This window comes from Chiloscyllium plagiosum, chromosome 3, assembly GCF_004010195.1.
Source record: "Chiloscyllium plagiosum isolate BGI_BamShark_2017 chromosome 3, ASM401019v2, whole genome shotgun sequence".
Lineage (NCBI taxonomy): Eukaryota > Metazoa > Chordata > Chondrichthyes > Orectolobiformes > Hemiscylliidae > Chiloscyllium > Chiloscyllium plagiosum.
The window spans coordinates 118,506,752-118,528,821 of NC_057712.1; the positions used below are offsets into that span (position 1 = coordinate 118,506,752).

The 22,070-nt window shown below is 38.1% G+C and overlaps 1 protein-coding gene across 2 annotated transcripts in view; it reads left to right on the plus strand.

The window, feature by feature from the left end:
* tmem87b (transmembrane protein 87B) overlaps window positions 1-17,735 on the plus strand; it is a 57,263-nt gene extending 39,528 nt beyond the window's left edge. Inside the window, exons 13-21 of one of the 2 annotated variants that reach the window (XM_043687187.1) lie at window positions 5,135-5,206; window positions 8,379-8,487; window positions 8,586-8,644; window positions 10,474-10,577; window positions 11,719-11,786; window positions 12,113-12,180; window positions 13,360-13,409; window positions 14,126-14,156; window positions 14,926-17,735. In XM_043687187.1, coding sequence (XP_043543122.1) covers window positions 5,135-5,206; window positions 8,379-8,487; window positions 8,586-8,644; window positions 10,474-10,577; window positions 11,719-11,786; window positions 12,113-12,180; window positions 13,360-13,409; window positions 14,126-14,156; window positions 14,926-14,967 — 603 coding nt within the window. In that variant the 3' untranslated portion in view covers window positions 14,968-17,735. Of the gene's footprint in view, window positions 1-2,178; window positions 2,251-5,134; window positions 5,207-8,378; window positions 8,488-8,585; window positions 8,645-10,473; window positions 10,578-11,718; window positions 11,787-12,112; window positions 12,181-13,359; window positions 13,410-14,125; window positions 14,157-14,925 lie in introns of both variants that reach the window. The other variant, XM_043687184.1, reaches the window with a different exon arrangement.
* Window positions 17,736-22,070: the final 4,335 nt, after the last annotated feature.

Consider the following 22,070-nt stretch of genomic DNA (forward strand, 5'->3'; position numbering starts at 1 on the left):
TTTCACAACATCTTTCCGATAGGAAGGAGACCATAAATGCAAGCAATATTCCAACAGTAGCATAACCAATGTCCTGTACAGCCGCAACTCCCAATTCCTGTACTCAATATTCTGACCAATAAAGGCAAACATACCAAACGCCACCTTCACTATCCTATCTACCTGCGACTCCACTTTCAAGGAGCTACGAACCTGCACTCCAAGGTCTCTTTGTTCAGCAACACTTCCTAGGACCTTACCATTAAGGGTATAAGTCCTGCTAAGATTTGCTTTCCCAAAATGCAGCACCTCGCATTTACCTGAATTAAACTCCATCTGCCACTTCTCAGCCCATTGGCCCATCTGACCAAGATTCTGTTGTAATCTGAGGTAACTGTCTTCACTGTCCACTACACCTCCAATGTTGGTGTCATCTGCAAACTTGCTAACTGTACCTCTTATGCTCGCATCCAAATCATTTATGTAAATGACAAAAAGTAGAGGACCCAGCACCGATCCTTGTGTCACTCCATTTTTAGTAATGTGAAGAATTTTTCAAACAATTTTAATTGGATCAAAATTACTTTGAAATTTTTTTTAAAAAAGTCAAACTAAACATGTTAAATGATTATTGAGCCCCAGTCAAAAAGACACATGCAATGCTGAACTATACATCTAAATCGTTGAAGGAAACAAACTGCCTAGTTATCCAATAAGATTAAATATTTCATACTGTATCCAGTTCTGGTCATTCAGTCATAAAACAGGCATACAAATCCTTGAATTCTTTGAGAAGGCCCAAATAGCTCTCCAACTTTTAGAATAAGCAATTTGAGAAATTGCCTCAGAGGTCCAGAAAAAATTGCATAGAAAAGGTCGATTTGAAGTGAAGGTGAAAATCTTGGAAACATTTAAACTCTTGAATGTGGAATGGATTTCTGGAGGGTTTTTTTTTGGATGAATTGATAGCCTTCCTGATCGGTTGATATTTTCACTCCTGTTTCACTTGCTGTTCTCTCCCCTTAATAATAATGCAGGATCTCGCAAGCCTGTATTGCATTATTCCATGGTGCAGCACTTAAACACAGCAATATGGGGATGCAATAGCAAAGTGGTATTACTGCTGGACTGTTAATCCAGAGACTGGATTAGAGTGGTGCTGGAAGAGCACAGCAGTTTAGGCAGCATCCGAGGAGCAGTAAAATTGACGTTTCGGGCAAAAGCCCTTCATCAGGAATACAGGCAGAGTGCCTTCAGGGTGGAGAGATAAATGAGAGGAGGGTGAGGGTGGGGAGAAAGTAGCATAGTACCATAGGTGAATGGGGGTGGGGATGAAGGTGATAAGTCAGGGAGGAGAGTGGGGGAAGGTAGCAAAGAGTACAATAGGTGAATGGAGATGGGCTGAAGGTGATAGGTCAGAGAGGAGGGTGGAGTGGATAGGTGCAAAGGAAGGTAGGCAGGTAGGACAAGTCATGGGGACAGTGCTGAGCTGGAAGTTTGGAGCTGGGATGAGGTGGGGGAAGAGGAAATGAGGAAACTGGTGAAGTCCACATTGATGCCCTGGGGTTGAAGTGTTCCGAGGCGGAAGATGAGGTGTTCTTCCTCCCAGGTGTCGGGTGCTGAGGGAGTTGCGGTGAAGGAAGCCCAGGACCTCCATGTCCTCAGCTGAGTTGAAATGTTGGGCCGCAGGGCAGGGTGGGTGATTGGTGAGGGTGTCCCAGAGATGTTCCCTAAAGTGCTCTAGGAGGTGTCCAGTCTAATCCAGAGACCCAGGTAATGTTCTGGGGACCTGGGTTTGAATCCCATCACAGCAGATGGTGAAATTTGAATTCAATAAATATCAGGGATTAAGAGTTTAATGATTGCCCATCCCTATTCATGGTAATAAACGCTGGCCTCACCAGTGATGCCCTCCTGTAAATGAATGAAAAAAAAAGTCACCGGGTGAGGTGGGGGGGAAGGAAAACATTTAAGTTGAAGTTGCTGTATCATTGTAGATATTGTCTGCTAATCGGTTTAATTGTGATAAAGCTTAATTCTGTCAGCAAACTAGGGATTAATCTCCTATCTATTATTCAATTTTGAAGTTTAATTTGTTCGTCCATGAAAATTGTCCAACATTTAAACTGACCTATTTTCTTTTATCCTATCAAAACCAATTCGAAGAAAATCTAACATATGCTTTCTTTAATACTGCAGGATCGAAGAAGTGTGCCAGTTTTGGTGGCTGACATAGCTTTAGCATTAATTGACTCCTGTTTTGTGTGGTTCATATCCTTCGAAAGCTTCTTATGATTTCTTAAAAAGTATTGATCTTAAAATGAATGGTTCTTGCTTAAGGGATTATGGACAGAACTTCCAACTTCGATATTGGTATAAAATGGAAGATGTCAGTATTGTTGGTTGTTCATACACACTCTGCTTCAGTCGAAAGTAACATCATGCAATAGGTTTAATGGTTGGCTGATTCCGTATTGCCAGTTGACTCTCTCTAAAGTTGAAAGTTCAGACCAGAGTGATCTTTATTTTTTGATGATGTAATTTCGTACAGTGGCAGGGTTATTCCTTGCCTTTTGATCAGTTTCTGCTATGATTTCAAGCCCACCAGTAGCATTTAGTTTATTTCTGATGCAGTACTGGAGTTTAACAATAATACTGTAACAGCATTGTTGCTCTGTTACTGGGCAAGCAACTAAGGCCTGGCCTCATTAATCTGGAAAGTTAATGTTCAGTCCCACCATGGCATTGTGAGAATATCACTTTGAGTAAATAAATCTGGAATGATAAATCTGGCACTGAAATTATGTCTATAAATTTAAGATAGTGCCAGGAAAATGGTTGGCTATTGTCCTTTAAATATCCCTGCCAGGTTTGGTCTATATGTGACTTTAGACATGTCAGAAGGGTATTTTACTCCTCAGTACTTTCTGAAATGACCTAGTAAACCACGTGTCACACCACTTCAAGCAAATATTATGGCACGCTATTGTCTTTGTTTGAAATGCAACTTATCACCACCTTCAGGATACTTAGGGGTGGGCGGTGATTTCTGGCCATGCGGTGATCTCCACATCCCAAAAATGAATAAAAGAGAGAACCCTCCGAAGCCTATCCTCCATTTTGTTTCAATCAATTCCCATTATACACAGATACCAAGCACTTCCAATTTATGTAGGAACTATTGCTAGCGATATTAAACCAATCATTTCAAGCACTGCAAATTTATGGATACTGCTTTCCTCAAAACTTATGTGTGCTCCATGTATGAAGCCAAATAAAAGTAGTATTGGTAGTCTTGAGAATTTTGTTCTGCCCAAGGTATTGTATTGATCCTTTTTTAATGAGGTTAACAGACTCTAAAGTAGACAGGTAATAACAATAGATCAATCTTGTGATAAATGTGTTTAATTTCTCACACAGTAACTACCAGCCACAAGATTTTTTTATTTTAAGAAAGTCCACAGCGTTCATCCAAACATTCCCACCATGGGAGCAAGTTCTGTTTCTTAATTCCTCTGTTGGATTACATCACAATTACGAATTTGTTTTTTTTTACATAATTTGTTAAAAATTATGGGATCATACGGTATAGGAGAGGCTCTTTGGCCCATCAAATCAGTACCACCATATCTACACTAAATTTCTTTGAACAGAGTTTAGGCTCTGAAAGGGAGGTGAACCATGAGGATGCAATTGTAAGCATAGATAAAAACAGCACCGATATAACTTTAGAACAACTGTTGGCTCTACTCTGCTTGGTAATAAATGGGAGGTGAGGCAGAATATAGTGGGCGGCACGGTGGCACAGTGGTGAGCACTGCTGCCTCAGCGCCAGAGACCCGGGTTCAATTCCCGACTCAGGCGACTGACTGTGTGGAGTTTGCACATTCTCCCCGTGTCTGCGTGGGTTTCCTCCGGGTGCTCCGGTTTCCTCCCACAGTCCAAAGATGTGCAGGTCAGGTGAATTGGCCATGCTAAATTGCCCGTAGTGTTAGGTAAAGGGGTAAATGTACGGGAATGGGTGGGTTACGCATCGGTGGGTCGGTGTGGACTTGTTGGGCCGAAGGGCCTGTTTCCACACTGTAAGTAATCTAATCTAATCTAATCAAACACATCTGTTCTACAAATATGCAAACATAGTCCATTGCAATCTTTTTAAAACAAAACCTCTCGAAGGGCAACAAAAGGTACTTATGCAAAAATGACACAGCAGCAACTTCTCCCAGTTAAAAAAAATCCAATGAAGACATGATAGCTCCATGTTGTAAATTGTTAAATTCACCAGCAAAATGTTATTAACTTCAGATAATTTGTGTGTAACATCACTGATAGCAATGTTGTCTCGTGGCACAACGTACTTAGTCATCTTCATTCTGACCCGGAATTGTGGTGTTGCTACATGCAATTATGAATTTTAGCTCTTCAGTGGATTAAACATCTCCAATGTACAGTAAATTGCTGAATGTTTTATGACTTTCAATTTTGTGAACCTGTAGGAATTAAGGCAGACATTCATTTTTTATATATTTTGGAACTTGGTGTCCTCATTCTCATGTGCTTGATAGCATTTGTTTATTGGAGCATTTTACTAATTGCAGTAGATTCAGAATTAATGTTTAACATCAAGCTGCAATCTCACATAAATAAGGCCAACTAGACATGCACAGAGCAATAAAGAATTTGGCCTGACTCATAGTATGTACTGCTATCCATGACAAAGTTTATTTATATCACAATTGAGATTATTTTCAATGTTGGACTGCTGCTAGACAACATGATTTTTTTTAGAAGATCCACATGGAATGTGGGCTATACTGATTGGACCAGTATTTACTGCCCTTCCCTCAATCGAATGATGATTATAAAAGACATTTGATGTATAATTTTGCTTATGAACAACCTTGGTTAGAACCTGTTATTTGATCAGAGCTGTCAAGCACTGAATGATTTGGGCTTCTGTTTTTGTGATAAATTGCTTGTTATATTGTTACACACTGGGTATTTTCTCAGCAAACAAGTCTTGGAAAGAATTCTCTCTCAATCTATTGTCAGTTAGTTTTCTTGTTATTGATTGTCAACTGCTGCTTTTGTCTTTAAACTGTGTGCTTTCTTTCTCTCTCTCTAACTGGAATTGTTTAACATTTTAACTTTCTAGGGAAAGAAATCTGGTTTTGAGCTTTTGTCCAATATCCCATTGGCTTTGCTTGATTCTGGCTTGTGCTGGTGGATATCCTTTAATAATAATCATTGCTTCTGATCTGGTGTCTTAAATTCACACCTCTGTTTTGCATTCTGAATCTAAAACTTCATACTAATGGTAAATTGTTCTCACTTGTTTCTAAATTGATTGTTCAGCAAAAGTCACTTCAATCTGTTCTGTATATCTTTTCCTTGAAAGGCAGGGTTGAGTTTATATCTGAAATGCCCAACAAGATCCATTATTTGAACAAGATGCATTCTTTAGAAAAGATTATTGCTTTTGTTTCTCTCAATTTTTGTAGATACTTGTGTAAAATTTGATTAAGTTGGTAATGGTGATACTAATGTCTCATTCATGAAGTGCATAATCTTGGATAACTGCAGTGCTGCGGGAATAGAAGGATGAAACATCACTGCATGTATGTATATCTGTTCAGGTAAAGCACAAGATCCCAGGGTAATGTTTGAGGAGGAACAATGAGTTCTCCCAGTGGGCTGACCATATTTTACTCTGAGGCCATGAGCAAAACAGAAGGTTAGCATGTTCATTCAACTTGTTTGTTGTCTTGGGGAATCTGAGTGCAAGTTGCCATGTCTACCCAAACAGGATATCACTGCACAAAAAAAAATTGATTTGATTGTAAAATGGTTTGTCAAGTGCATGTTTACTTTTCCATTCTACTAACAGATGCTTGTTTGAGAAAGTAAGAAAAATTTGTGACTTTTTGAAATGCAGAATTGTTATCGACAGTTGCTAGAAGATGGTGCAAAACATTATTTTTCCAGCTTTACTAAGCTACGTTTTACACTCTGATACAAAGTTCCTTTGCCTGGAGGTTCAGTTACTAAAATGTTAGTAGCTCTGTCCAAGTATTCAACCTGAGACTTTGAAAATATTCATCCATGGCCACTGTACATGGAGATTAAAAATGACCAGAAATTTCACCAGTAACATCACAGGATGAAACTGTCTTATTTTGTGTTTTGATAGTAGTTGGGATTTGTACAGCAATTTGATATATACCTGTTATTGAATAACACCAGTGATTCCAACTATTGGACCCATCATTTCGAGCAAATCTAATATCACTGGAAAGAAGGTAGTTTCCAAAGAGCTGTAATATAAAGTACAAGTTCAATGTGTAAACTTGCCCCTTGTCTCTATTCATGTCCAGCAGTATCAACCAAAGCTCCCTCTTGTTTAATTTTTGATACCTTTTTTATCTTCACTATTAATATGGTTTTATTTAAAAAATGGTTTTATTTAAAAAAAACCTTATTTTAATTTGTTGTAATTGATTTTATTTTGCAAAAACACTCACTACAAATTCATTCTACACTTAAAAGTTACTTATTGAAGTATTTTGAGTTGTTCAGAAGTTGAGGCTGGGGGAATGCATGTGTTGGTAGGTGCCTGTGTAAGCTGTCTGAAAATGGTTTGGAAAAATCAGTTATTTTCACTGGTATGGATTTGAAGACTCCTGCTCATGGCTAGTAGCTGCCATTTGCTTAGCTTATGGCTATATTTATTCTTGATTTGGAGATGCTGTTGTTGGACTGGGGCGTACAAAGTTAAAAATCACGACACCAGGTTATAGTCTAACAGGTTTATTTGGAAGCACTAGCTTTCTGAGTGCTGCTCCTTCAGGTAGTTGTGGAGTATAAGATTATAAGACAAAAATTCTGTGTCTTATGATCTTATTCTTCACAACCACCTGATGAAGGGGCAGCACTCCTAAAGCTAGTGCTTCCAAATAAACCTGTGGGAGTATAACCTGGTGTTGTGATTTTAACTTTATATTTATTCTTGATGTTTCAGTGAAATGGTGACCAAGAGTGAGTATTTTGCTATATTAAAGTGTAAGCATGACTGACGTTTTGGAACAAAGCATTTGTACATAGTGGATCAATAGTTGCCCTTGAGTTGGTAGCGAGCTGCTGCCTTGAACTGCTGTTAGGGAGACAGTTCTAGGATTTTGACCCAGCAAGGCAGAGGGAACAGCAACATAGTTCCAAGTGAGGATGACAAATCACGTGAATGATAACTTGGCGATGATTAGTATTCCCATGTATCTGCTGCCCAGATCCTTCTATGTGCTGGTTGTCAGGGTTTGGAAGGTGCTTTACAGAGACCTTTCGGTGAATTTTGTCGATGGCATGGACTGCTGCTTCCGTGCATTGGCGTTGGAGGGAGTGGATGTGGTGTGATGAAGTGGGTTGCTTTGTCCTGGATTGTGTTGAGCTTCTTGTGTGGTTGGAGAAAATTTGCTTGTTTTATTTTCAAACACTTCTATTTACCTCCTTTTTAAAGTGCACAGTATTATTCAATGGTCCATGCTGTTATTTAGTTGGAAATTTTGAAGTAGTTAGGTTTTATGTGAGCCTTATTAGTGATAATTGTATTCATGAAATTCAGCAGTGAAAGCTTTAGTCTAATGTGTATTAAAAAAATATATGGGACTGTGTAGCTACCCAACATGACATTTGTGTGTGAAATGTGGGTATTTGGCATTCTCTATGATGAGGAAATGGCAATGAGGCGATAATGTTAAATAGACTAGTGATCCAGAAGCCCAAGCTAATACTTTGGAGACATGGGATCTAATCTCGCCATGGCAGCTGGTAGAATCTAAATTCAATTGATAAAGCTGGAATTGAAAATTAGTTTTCACAATGGTGAGCGTGAAACCATCTTGATTTCATTTTTTTTTTAAAGCATCTAGTTGACTAATATCTTTTCGGGAAAGTAATCTATCAGTCTTAGCCAGTCTGGCCATCATCTGACTCCAGACCTAAAAGTTGACTCCGAAATGACCCAGCAAGACACTCGGTTCTAGGCAATTACGGTTGAGCCACAAATACTTGCCTTGCCAGGGGTACTCAAAGAAAATGCAGCTTTGCTGAATCAGCTATTTAAAGTGAGATTTTTATTTGACCTGTTATTTCGTTTTTAATTTGCATTCATTCTGAATTATGTTGAAGGAAAAGCTCCAATTAGAACCCTGTTGCTCATTTCTTCAGTTGTGGGTGTTTTTTGATAAATTTGATTATTTTGGTTTAGGGTTTTCTCAATGGAAATGTAACAGCAAATTCTGAGATTCAAGTTGAAGGGTTGGATTTGAATATTCTCATGAGAGTGTTTTAATGATGCATAGAGTAATATAGTCCTTGTTAAAGCTATTTTCCTTAACCATTGTCACATATTTGTCAGTTTAGCTCAAACAATTAGGACTCTAAAATTAAGGAAAAATACAGTGAAGCTGTCGCTCTACAGACATTTTACTAATATGTTGATTTTGGCAATAGTAGGTAAGTCCTTATTTCCAGTCTATTCAGGGTTTTCAGTTGAAGTGACTAGTTATGGTTTCTCATGTGTATTAATGAAACTGTCTGTCTTAATTTTCTAGCGTCAGTTGGGTTTATGGTATGGACAACCAAAAAATTCAGATTAACAGCATGTCAGTCAGTAAGTCATGAAAACATTTTACTTATCAATTTCTCTTTTGCAGTTTTCTGTCAGAACCTTCCAAATATACTGCATGTCAAGTGGAATGCATGTTTATTGATCACATTTTCAAATTGTTGTGGAGTCCTCTTAACACTTGATTTAACTAAACCAATCATAACAATAAACAGTAAAAGATACTAAATTAATTCAGTCACTTGAGTGTTAATGTTTTTAGAAATAGAATTAGTGCTTCAGTATTATGTCTGACCTACTGTGTCAACAATACTAGCATCAATATTTGATAAAATTAATTATTTAGCTTTGAAGGTCACAATTCTGTTCGGCCCTGCTGCTCCAAGGAAATGGGCAAGCAATTATTTTGTTAGAATTGCCATAGGAAAGAACAGCTCTACAACTATCCACTTTCAAGTGGGTATGCTGACAAAACTATAGAGCATGTCCCTTGACATAAATTAAGTTGAACTGCAAATTTCCTTGCATACAAATTGCTGGAAGACATGAAGATTATTATTATCTGTCGATGGTGACTGTTGGCAGATATCCTAACTCTGGACAGATATCTGACTACTATGACAGACATTAATCAAAAAAGGAACTATGGCCATTTTCTGCCATCTGCAGCAGTATACTAGGTCAAAATGCTTGCTTGGTTCAAATCTACTAACTTTAAATACTGGGATCACATCCTTAATTTGTGTTTTAGCTGCTTTACAGAATGAAGGCTTGGAAATAGATTGTCTGCTTGTCCTCAGGCATAACGTGTATAGCTAGGAAGTCTAAAAATTAAGTTATTGGGATTATAGTGCAAGCAATAAACCACATACAGTTTAGGAAATTTTAAAATAAACTTGAGATTATGAGCACTTGCTTAAAAAGAACTTGATTTGCTCTGGCAGGACTGCACTGAAATCTCAATTAGGGAGAGCTTTAGTATCTTCACTGCATATGACTCCTGACTCTATCAGCCTGCGTGTCGAGCAGTTTACCCTTCGTCCTCAATAGAGGTTCTTATTACAGAAGCTGGTTTTAAATTCTTCTTGGAGAATAATCTCTTAAGTTTTTAATGCTTGTGTCCACCTTTGTTTAACTCATTCGAATTCAAATTAGCTTTGCCTCAGCTGCCTCCTTAACTCCATGAACCATTGCTTTTTGTTGTAGCTTTATAATCCTAATATACTTCACTATCAGAAGTGCTTCACCTGTCAACTTACTCTGCATGAGCAGCATACAGTCTTCTTTTGCTCAGTTCATTTGTCTATTTTCTCAAGTGATGTGAAGAATTCCTCCACATCATTTTCCTCAAATTTTGTTAGGACCTGTACAACCGTAGCAATTTCTTGCCAGACTTTAAATTATAATTCATATTCTCCCCACTGCAGAGTCCATAAAAACATCTGACACCTAATTTAAAGTTCATTTGAAGAATTTGGGGTAAGCCATTCAGAACTGAGATGAGGAAGAATTTCTGCACTTAGAGTAGTGAACCTGTAGAGTTCTGTTCCACAGGAAGCTGTTGGGGCCAGTTTATTAGAGAAATTTCCAGAGAGCGTGGGATGTGGCTCTTGCGGCTAAAGGGATTAAGGAGTATGGAGAGAAAACTGGGGTACTGAGATTGTTTGATCAACCATGATCATACTGAATGGTGATGCAGGCTCAAAGGGCCGAATGGCCTACTCCTGCACCTATTTTCTATGTTTCTACCTCTGTTAGAAATTGTTGGCAGTCTTTTGTGATTGTGGTATTTTGAGTGTTTTAATTCAAAATTTCAATTTGTTTAAATTGATATGGAACATGAGCCACTTTTTATGTCTTTCAAAAATTACTAGGATTGGATGGAACTGTGGGTTGATGATGCTTTCTGGAGATTCCTTTTTTCTGTCATTCTCCTAGTCATAATGTTCCTCTGGAGACCATCAGCAAATAATCAGAGGTATAAGTTTCTAATGTCCTGTATACATTTGAAATATTTTTTGAGTTTCTGTCTTTTGCTTTTGATTTCTATCAGGTAAAAACAATGACTGCAGATGCTGGAAACCAGATTCTAGATTAGAGTGGTGCTGGAAAAGCACAGCAGTTCAGGCAGCATCCAAGGAGCAGGATAATCGACGTTTTGGGCAAAAACCCTTAATCAGGAATAACTATGAAGGGCTTTTGCCCGAAACGTCGATTTTCCTGCTCAGATGCTGCTTTAATTGCTGTGCTTTTCCAGCACCACTCTAATCTAGAACCTAGATTTTGATTTCTATTGTTTGCTTTTGATTTTCTTTAGTTTCATTGCTATTTTATAGTTTTGGGTAAGTGATTTGTTCTAAATCTGTTTGCTAAGCTGCCATTTAATTGTTAACAGCAACACATACAAAAGCACCCTGATTCAATTTACCTTTTTCTTCTTTGTGATAAGGTGAAGTCAGAGGGGACAAGCCTCTTTCCCATGCGTTGTGCACAGAAAAGGCTAGATTACGTTTCTTGACTGTTTTAGTATGTGTCTGAAAGTTAATTGAACTTTTCCCGCTAACTTGTTTTAATCTCGTATTGAGGGTTCACCACTGCCCAAAGTGAACGTTCTAGTATTCAGAGTGCTTCAGAGAATGTCTGAGCATTTCAGTATTGTTTAATCTGAGCTGCTGGTGTTATGAATTTGAAATGCACAATTCTTCAGATTTTACAATCCGCTTGCTGTGTTATCCTATTAAAATGAGATAAAAATATTTGAGATTTTTTGAGTTTTAAACTTAAATTATTTATAATGCTGTTTGAAAGTTGTAAAATGCTGTGAAAGCTCAATGCTAAAAATTTCTACCAAATAATTTGGATTATAAAATGTGCGTCACTGAGTTTTACATTTGGAAAAGGTGTCAAAATGTCATTTGTGACATGTTGAAATACCAGTTTTCCAAGTTGGTAAAGGAATGCTATAATTAACTTCTACTTGGTGAGGTTGAGTTGTAATACCTTCAGCAATGTCTAAACTCATACCAGATGTGTCACCTGAGATATATTGAGGCTACTGAAAGAAGGGAAAGTTTCATTTTCTGATTCTATATTTCTCTTGGGTGCCATTTTAACTTCAGATATGCATTTACTCCACTTATTGATGACCCAGATGATGAAATGAATGAATTGGTTGGAACAAACTTTGGTAAATATACGTTTTACTTAATTTCTATTTTTGACCTGTAAATTTGGTGTAAATGAAAGTCCTACAACATAGCAAAGTATTCATCACAGTTTGTAAAATTGTTTATTTCTGTGAAAAAGACTATGCAGCAATGAACTGTATTTGAGTACATACTGTATTAGGTGAATTTTCTGAACTTGATGTGTTAATTGACCTTTTGACAGTCCTGTTAGATTCAAGTCAACTTAAAGTCTGTTTTTTTTTTTCTGTTTCTTTTACTTTTTAATATATACTGTAACAGTCTGTTCCATTCAGTATTGACATTTTTTTGATTGTGTGCTCTACAGCTGATGGAATAAAGGTTAACATGTCCAAAGTGAGGATTAATGGTGCAGCAAAACCAGGTTCGAATATGGTAAGTAGTATTTTTGCATGTTTTTCATGTCACTGGCTCAATGGATGCAAACATTCAGATATAAAGTATTCATGCTGGATAAGATTGAAATTGTGTTAAGATTGTTAAACACCTGGTTTTCAAATGCCAAGCTGTTTCTGCATATTAATGACCTACATTTTGCTATCAGCAGTGAAGGAACAGGGCTTGCTGACAAGTTCAAAGAAAGCTGTTCATTAAAGTTCAGTGATCTCTGTGGTGTGAGTTTTCAGTTTGCTTTTCCTGATAGTTTAAATCTGGGCTAACTTAACGTGTATGACAGCAAGCAGTTAGTAGCAAGCAGGTAACCACCCAACCACTGAAGTACTCATGCATTCTATCCTTTTGGTTTACTGGTCTAGAATTCTCTCTCAAAAGCTCTCCACATTTTTAAAAAAAATCTTCTTTTTTAAATGTCCCTTCAAACATATTTTTCTATCAAGTATTTAATATCTCCTTATTTGTCTCCTGTGATCCTCCTCTTAGAATGTTATACAATGTTAAAACACCAAATAAATCCACATGCCATCCTAACTTACCACTAGTACATCATTCCTTCACTGTCACTAGATCAAAAAACCTAGAATTCCCTTCTTAACAGCATGGTGGTATCTTCTGCAAGATGAAATACAATAGTCCAAGAAGGCAGCTCACCACCTTCTCAAGGTCTACTGGAGATGGGTGAGTTATGCTGGCTGAGCAAGTGAAATTCTAATTCCATGAAAGAATATCAGTATTAATCTGAATTGTGGAATCTTGTGGCACAGGAGACCATTTTCACTCTAATCAACTCTTTGAGTCACCTTCTCCACTGTTTCTCTATATCCCTGCCAGAGTATATCTTCTCGAATATCTCTAACTCCTCCTTCAAGTGGTGGGGAGGATCAGGTAATTTTGGGAGTGAAGTTGAAGGAACAGTAATCATAAACTCTGGAAGTGTAAACTTAAACAGTGTGACAGCTTTCCTTGCTCAGGGATTTCTTGTTTCCTCACTGTCTTTGAATTTGTATTGTATGGTCAAAATTGACCTGAACAGGTTTTACCAATCGATCTTGTGTTCACAAATTGTTTGTTTTCCTTTTCTGACACAATTATTACAAAATTGTACAGATTTGTATACTTTTTCAGAAGTTGGTTTGATATTTGCTTTTCCTTTAATAGGATGAAGATTTAAAGTGGGTAGAAGAGAACATCCCTTCTGTTGCAGATGTGTAATTATCAACATTTATTAAATCTCTATGGCTTTTATTTCTGATCTCATCCAAGCTTTGAGTTTTTAAATACTTTTTTGTACCTTCATGGCCTGTCCCATTTTTTTAACATCTCGGTGCTCAAGTTGCTCCCTTGTGTCAGCTACTACTGTTTTCCAGCAACTTTATCAAAAAACTGCACTAAAATGTCTGTTTGCTCTAGCCCTTTTTACCTCATGTTTTCAATGTTTAACTATTCTTTCCAACATTGTTAATTTTTTTTGTGTTACATATATTTCTGAATAAATATCTGTCATCTTATTATCCCCCCCTAGCATTACAATGTGGTGTCTAATTTAGAAATCTAGAAGCAAAGTTATGTACTTGAACATTAGTTGTTTTATTATTTCATCTACTCCTGTTAAGTGTAATTCCGTTAATCTTGAATAAAGACCGGTAACTCCCAGTTGTAGTGACTGCAGTTTTCTGTTTGAGCTGTGCACCTGAGTGTACTTGTGGTGAATTTATCACATAGGTCACAGTGTCAAGCTGACCTCTTCTAAAGCACTGTGTGTAAATACCCACCCAGAAAGTTTAAGGGTACCATATATTGAGATAAGCAGGCAGCACAAAAGAAATCTAGAGGTTTTAGTGTTCTGCAATTGCAGTATATTGTTTCCATTATTCCAGCATGACTGCCCTCATTTGCTAATATCGCTTTTTCAATCATGTTTCAGTGCACTCCCAATGTTGCTGGATTCAGATGAAGTAAGTAGACTCCTCCAAGAGCATAATGCTTTTATATTCTTTATACCCGGTTCACTAATGGGTTTGGCTGCTAACAGAAACATTCTTGTTGTTCATTCCATCTCCCTTCCTAACTGTCAAAACAATGTTGTTTAATTACCAGATGGTTTATTGTTTACCTAGTCTGTACAGCTGAGAGCGTAACTAGGTAATGATACCATCATTATGTGCTTGTATTATCCTGAGGGAGGCCAGGGTGTACCACATGTTACAATGTTCTGTGCATGTAGCCTGTACAGAGTTTTGACAGGTTCCATATTTCTAAGGTTCTGTTTAGCATGCATACAGGAACCTAGCTGAATTTCATAAATCAAATTTTCATGTGATAAATCAAGGATTTTGTGGTATCTGATAATTATGACTTGTCAATAGTTGTGGAATAGTGGTTTTTGCAGAGATCGTATTTGCCAGATTAATCTGCTTGTCAAGGAAGGTATGACAAAGTGACTAGAACAACTTTTTTTCAGCATCTTTTAACATAATGAAACATCCCAAGGTGCTTCACAGGAGCACAGTAAAACAAAGTATGACATAAGAATAGATTAGTTTACAAAAATTTTAAGTGCCTTAGTAGAGGAAAGTGAGGTTGAGGAGCAGCAAGGTAAAGGGAGAGAATTCCATAACTTGGGCATTTCGTAGTTATGTGTAAGAATAGAAACTAGATGTAGCTTTTTGTTTTAAAATCTAAACAGGACCAATTTTAATTTTGTTGTTTTTCTTTCCAAATTAGGAAATAATGACAACCAAATATGAAATGTCAAAGATGGAATGAAGTTTTGTGCAATGTGAGCCTGAGTTTACTGTGAAATTCACTTTGACTCTGTGACTTCTGCAATATGTGGGGTCCAAGGACAATAAATGAAGAAACGTGCAAATGACTTGAGCTGTTAAACAGGTTATGAGAGAGAAAAATGAATGTTTGTTTACTTTGTATGAAATTTCACATTCTAACTTTATTTTTACACTTGTTTTTGAGGTAAATAAATGTACAAGTCCATATAGTAAAATATCTTAATTATGCACTGCAAACAGATTTTGCTACAAGTCTCTTTCAAGTTAAAAATCACACAACAACAGGTTTATCTGGAAGCACTAGCTTTTGGAGCACCGTTCCTTCATCAACCACCTGACTATAACCTGGTGGTGTGATTTTTAACTTTGTCCACTCCAGTCCAACACCAGCACCTCCCAAGTCGTCTAAATTGATAGGAGAACTCAATTTTCTATAATTCATCATTTCTTCTTCCGTCTTGGAATGAAATGCTCCTCTGTGGGTTGCTAATTTAGAAATTTATCCTTAAGACATTATTTCATTAAGCTAGCCTACATAAATTGCAAGAAGTATCTTGAAATATTCTGTTTGCATTAATTTAGAAGTCTTAAGTTCATACCCACCTATAAAGCTGGTGTCTGTTTCTGGCAGTATTTACTCACAGCATACTGTGTGAATCACTGTCTTTTGTTTTGAATATGGATACAATGGATGAATATTGCTATAAGAACACTAGTAAATATATTCTGTAAATAAAAACAAATGTTGTGCCCATGCTAGAAGAAAAATGGATGTTAGGAAGCACCTGCAGAGTCATGTTCTACATTATCTCAATTGTACTTTGTTTTTAAATAATGAAAATATTGATTTGTAAATGTATGGATTAGTGAAGCAGATCTGAGTGGACTAGTAAAATGTAAATTGACGTTGCTCAAACATTATTGTAATACTGAATTCATCAGTCACCTATTAGCAACACAAAACAAGTAGCCAGCTGATCTGAGGCCTTCAATCTTTGCCGTTGCTGCAGTAACAGCACTAGCTCTTGTCAAGGTTTGCTGTTTTGGTGCAGTCAAACAAAATAATTCAAATTTATTTTCTTCCTATGCAAGAAAGCATTGTCCTGCTTAGATAGGCACAATGCTGTTGTTCCTCTTTTCAGGTCCTCGATCCAGCTGGCTTCCTGATCACTGAAGAGGTGAGAAACCGGTATCCCGGGTGCAAGTGATCCTTTTCTTTTGGTCCACTCCTCCCTCTTCTCACTTTATCTCTTTTTTTTACCTTAATAAGCACTGCAGCTGAGATCAGAACTTTGTTCGGTGGGCAGTTGCAAACCTGTCCTCCCACTATGCTACGGCACAATGTCACACCATCAAGATGTTGCTGATAACAACTTTGTTAATGTATTTTATTTATTTTTTAATTGCCTGCATTTTGCCTAATGATGGCTGCAGTCCTTGTCTGTTTTAAAACTGTGCCCTGTGGAAGAATTACCAGTGTTCAACCAAAAGGCACAATTCTATTTTTGCATCAATTTAATTGTGATAATAGGAGGACCATTTTAAATAGCCTCTGCTGGGTACTATGGAAAGTCTTTAAACTGGGAAATTATTTTGGATAATTCTGCAAGATATTTTTATGTCAAACCACTAAATATGCAAATAAATGGTGACATTAATAACAATCTATGAATGTTGTAAATGAAGTCAAACATTTGCTGCTGGAATTTTGAAACAAGCAAGAAACTGAAACAAAAATAGAAAATGCTGATAATATTCAGCACATCCAGAAATGTCTGGAGAGAGAAACCAAACTGATGGTGGTGGGGTGGGGTGGGGGTGGTGGTGGGGGGGGAAGAGAGGTTGGGAGAAGGAAATTGTTTGGTGGTGACTTAACACACCACCTCTACAGGCACAATAACTTGCCATATTAAAAGCTAACAGGTGAGGTTTTGACCTATTTCAGGCTTTGCCAGTGGCGTTTTGGACTAAAGTCCGCAGCCTAGTCCACTCTGGCAAACAGTTGTATGACTGTTTGTTTTTCTTGTGGGGAGGATGGTCTGTGAGCTACACTGTTGCACCCCATGATTGGTGCATTGGCAGCCCCCAATATGGTCGGGAGATCGCTACGTTTTTCACTTGCTGGGGAACCAGGTGATCGAGTAGTTGGTGAGTTGGGTCTTTCACTGGTTATTAACTGATGACTTATTGCTCCCCAGTTGATCTTGTCACCCAGCACTTAAATTGCTGATGTGGCGAGAAGGGAGTGAGTTTCTGTCTAGGGCCAACTTTCTCCATTGTATGCCCTTGCTACTTTCCGTATGGGAAAATCACTCGCGTTCATGTTTCAGTTTTTGACCTTTCTTCAGAATTCTGAAATGTTAACTCCATCTCTGTCTTCGGATGTTGACAGACCTGCTGAGTACTTTCACCATCATTTTGTTATAAATGCTGTGTTTCTTAAAGTTAGGTTTCAGGTGATTGCACTTTCATTGTTGCAAACGTTCCACAAAAAAGATTTTTCTTTTGTTAAAGGAAATGTGCATTTTCACTGCTTTCTCTTAATAGTCTTAACTTGTTTAAGAACAAATTATGCTTACAAATTCTGTTTCTACTGATTACAGTATAACATGATTAACCACAATTCCACAAAAGCAATAACCTGTGAAATCATGGTTTGACTCTGTATTTTCAAAATTAAACATCCCTATCTCTGAAGAGATTTCAAAATAATGTTTTTTTTACTTCATTAAATGTAATACAAAAGCACACTTCTGAGTTGCTTTTCTAATTTGAGAAAGGTGTTTGATTTGTTTTGGCCATAAGTACATTGCTCGCCTTTCCAGCTATCATTCATTTAATTCAGTTGTACAAATTGAAAGAAAATGAGATGAGAAATCTAATAAGATGTATCTGGATGAAGATCTGCAGCAATTTCGACATGATGACTGATCAGCAAGCTATTGTACCATTTTGCATCTACAATGTGATAGGGATCACATTTTAGTTCAGCACATGGTGATGGTGAGTGCAGCATGCATACTATTCTGTATTGACGCCTTGCTTAAACCACACTTCTGGAGTACTGTGTACAGTTCTGGCCATGATATTATTAAAAGGAGAGGGACACAAGAAGGGGTACAGAGAGAATTTACAAGGGTAATACTAGAAATGAGGTTATACATATCAGCGAAGCAATGATGGGTTAGAACTACTTTTCTCTCACCAAAAGACAGCCAAGGGGTGATGTTATTGAGGCCTTTTAAAAAAAAATTTGATGGGTTTTGGATTCAGAGAATGTTTTCTGAGGAAAAGCATCATGACAGCTTATCAATGAGCACTAAGAAATTATATACAAACTTGGAAAGAAGCCAAAGTGGTAAGAATGTGGAACTCACCACCACAGGACCTGGTAGAAGTGTTGCATAGATGTAGTGGTACTGTCCTTGGTTCTAAGGAGGCCCAAGTTTCAAGTCTTACCGGTTCCAGAAGTTTTTAGCAACATGTCTGTGCAGGTTGGTTTGAAAGTATCTAGCAAGGAAAGGGAATGGAGGCTTGTGGTGATGGACTTTAGGGAGGAAAAGCATGAGTGGACTTCACCTGACAAAGGAACAGCACTCTGAAAGCTTGGGATTTTAAATAAACCTGTTGAACTATAACCTGGTGTGACGTGACTTCTGACAATGTCCTTCCTTGTTGGATTGGACACATACTACTGTAGGAAACTCTCCTCAACACAATCAAAAACACTTTACAGTACCAGTATCCCAGTCCATATTTGGATAATTTAAATCCCCCATTACAAATACTCCACGACATTGGCATTTCTCTAATTATCCTGTAGATTTGTTCCTCAACATCCCTTTCACTACTTGGTAGTTTGTAGACTACACTGAGTAATGTAATTGCACCCTTTATTCAGCCAAATTGACTCCATCCTGTCAACCTCTTGTCATGTCCTTCTTAACCAACACTCGTCCTCCATTCCTTCCTTCTCTGTCTTTCCTGAACAATGTATACGTAGGAATATTTAACACCCAGTCTTGTCCTATTTCCACAACATCATCATTCTACATTAGAATCTGCATTTGTAACTGCCAACCTTGTTTACTGTAGTCCATGTACTTACATACAAACTAAATTACCATTGTGGAGAGTGGATACAAAGTTGATGGACTGCTACTGCACTGCAACATTTCGTGACTGGACAGTCAAGTTCTGAGAAAGCAAACTTGATATGAATGGTAAGACTAAATTAGTGAAAGGAACTAAGTGTTCAATTTTAAGGGGTTAATCTTGTATAAAATCTATCACTGTTTGCCAGCAATTTTGCATTTTACAAAATGTTTCCAATCTAAAGTCTCTTTAGAAGTTTGAGGGCAGGGTTAATGGAGCAAATTGAGGTCTTTGTTGCAGAGCAGGTGAGATCTAATTATGTAACTGACAACAGTTTTCGTAACTGCCTGGTGGGGAAGGGATCTGAATCCCACTAGTACAAATAATTGGACTGTCGGTAGTGCTCTGGTGCAGAGTGAAGTATTGCAAGTTTGGTGAAAGGGTCATTTGGTGAGAAGGGGAGGGATGTCCTTTTTCACCATTTTCTTTCTCCATCTTCAGTCTCGAAGATGAGGAGTTGAATAGCTGCAGGAGATGGGTGAGTTTTGAAAATGTTAATGAATAATATTACAGGGAAAGAAATACTCAAATAGGTCCAGGAACCAACACTGGACAAGTGGCTGCCTTGATGAATAAGAAAAGATGAGTATTTCCACTGTCCAACCTTTAAAGTAAAATATTGTGTCCTGAAAGCATAAGAAACAAGGTAATCTCCTCTGGGTGTGTTACGTATATTAATATTCTTCAAATGAGAGGAAATGAATGGTAAAACAGCTTGGCCAGGTTGAATGCTTCTCCTGTGGGATTTGGAAAGCCAGGAATATTTTCACTATCCAGGGTAACACTTGTACAGGGTATGTCTTCAGTTGCAGCTACTGGAAATCAATGTTTCAGACCTAGCATGGTCACTGGAGTATCTGCAAGCCAGAGGTACTCCTGCACAACAAGTACCAGAAGGTTATCACATCACAGGTAAACAGTGCAGAAGCAGCAAGGAAATGAGTAGGTGGCAGAGAGTAAAAACACAATGGTAGTAGTACAGGAGTCTCTTGGGTCCACCTTCCTCTCAACATTTTCTGTTGTGGATATTGAGGGAGAGATGGATTCTCAGGAATGTAATGAAGCCCAAGTCCATGGCAGTATGTCGCTCAGCTGCAAGGGGTAAGAAAGGAAAAGAAATTGGGAGAGCAATCGTGATAGGGGACTCTATCCTAATAGGAACATATAGGTGTTTCTGCAGCTGCAGATGTGACGCAAGGATTGTATGATCCTGATACTAACATCAAGGATGTCATTGAGTAGCTACAGGATATTTTAAAGGGCGAGGGAGAACAGCTAGTGATTCTGGTCCATATCAGTATTATCGTGGGTTCAGTGTGGTGCTGGAAAAGCATAGCAGGTCAGGCAGCATCCGAGGAGCAGGAGAATCGACGGTTCAGGTTCCTGATGAAGGGCTTATGTCTGAAACGTCGATTCTCCTGCACCTCGGATGCTGCCTGACTTGCTGTGCTTTTCCAGCACGACACAGTCGACTCCTATCTCCAGCATCTGCAGTCCTCACTTTCTCCAAGTATTATCATGGCCACAGGTCAGACCCCAAAGTAGTGTAGGCATTTTTTCAATTTGTAATTCCAATTTTTTTTAAATTTAGAAAAGAGGAATGATAGGCAAAAATGGCTGCAAATGTAAATTACATGTCTGCCTTGGAAGCTGAACTCTCGGAATGTACTACTGGAGATGAAAGAAACTTTAAACAACAGCCCTTCAAAAGGGAGAAAAAGCACATCAGAACAGATTGGATTGTGGTCTCTTATAACTGCAAAGGCATTGCTCAACAGGAAGCTTTGCCCTGCAGGTGCTGTGCTAAACTGCAAACACGTTTATTCTGTTTCCTATCAATTTAAAAGCCAATTTAAACTCTACTGGAGTGTGCTTGTGGGACTGTGTGCTTGTGGGACTGTGTGCTTGTGGGACTGTGTGCTTGTGGGACTGTGTGCTTGTGGGAACGGGCCTGGTTTTAGTGATTAGCATACAGTGAAAGTCACAGTCAAAGAACTAGCCCTTATCACCCTTGGGTTGGAGGTAAGGGGACTTTTACTCAGAGTGCATGAAGTCTGGTGGCAAGCAAAGTGACCAAAGGAAACCGCACAACCTGCACTTGCACGGAATGCTGGAATTCAGTTATTGTTGAAAGGAATCAGAACTACAGAATCTCAATCTATCTACAAAACTAAAGCTTATGACACCAACTGTTCAATTACTAATATGAACACTAATAACCACCACTGCAATGACTGCAACATTCAACTATCCACTCTTCACAAACAATTCAGACACTGATATATGTACGTGTTTTTAAAAAATGTTTAAATTTGTCTTGCTTTTTATTTCTAACTTGTTACACTATGACCTCTCATGCTTAGTGGTTATTAAACTTGCTGTTTTTTGATCATTCAATTCAACCAGGCTTTTTTGAATAATTTTAAAACGTTTTGGGAGAAAGATATCCAGAGGAAAGGGATATGTTAAGTGTACCTTGTTATGACCAACTGACTAAAGAAAGAAGGCAAGCAGTTCACCTCTTTTCTTTCTTTCTCTCTCTCTCTCTCTCTCTCTCTTTTTTTCCCCCTTGCCCCATCCCCACCAACACTGTCTGGGAATACCCAGATCCTTCTCTGCTTTTTCCACAAATTGCCTGGAGTCTGGACTAACAGCAGCCAACGACCAGTGGTGAAGCAATGACGTTTGCAAGCAGAATAGAGGGACCCACGAAATAAAATTAAAAGTAGGATCTCAGAGATAATGACCTCAGGATCACCTCCGTACTGATTCAAATCCACCCATTTTGGTTTTAAAAATGAACCCAAGAGTTTCCAGTCAATTGCATTTCATCAGAGCAACTGTTTCCTCTAACATGACAGACCTGACTCCAGCAGGAGTTCCTCTGCTTGTCTGTATCTTCGTTAGGTCTGACGTTATTTCTCAGGC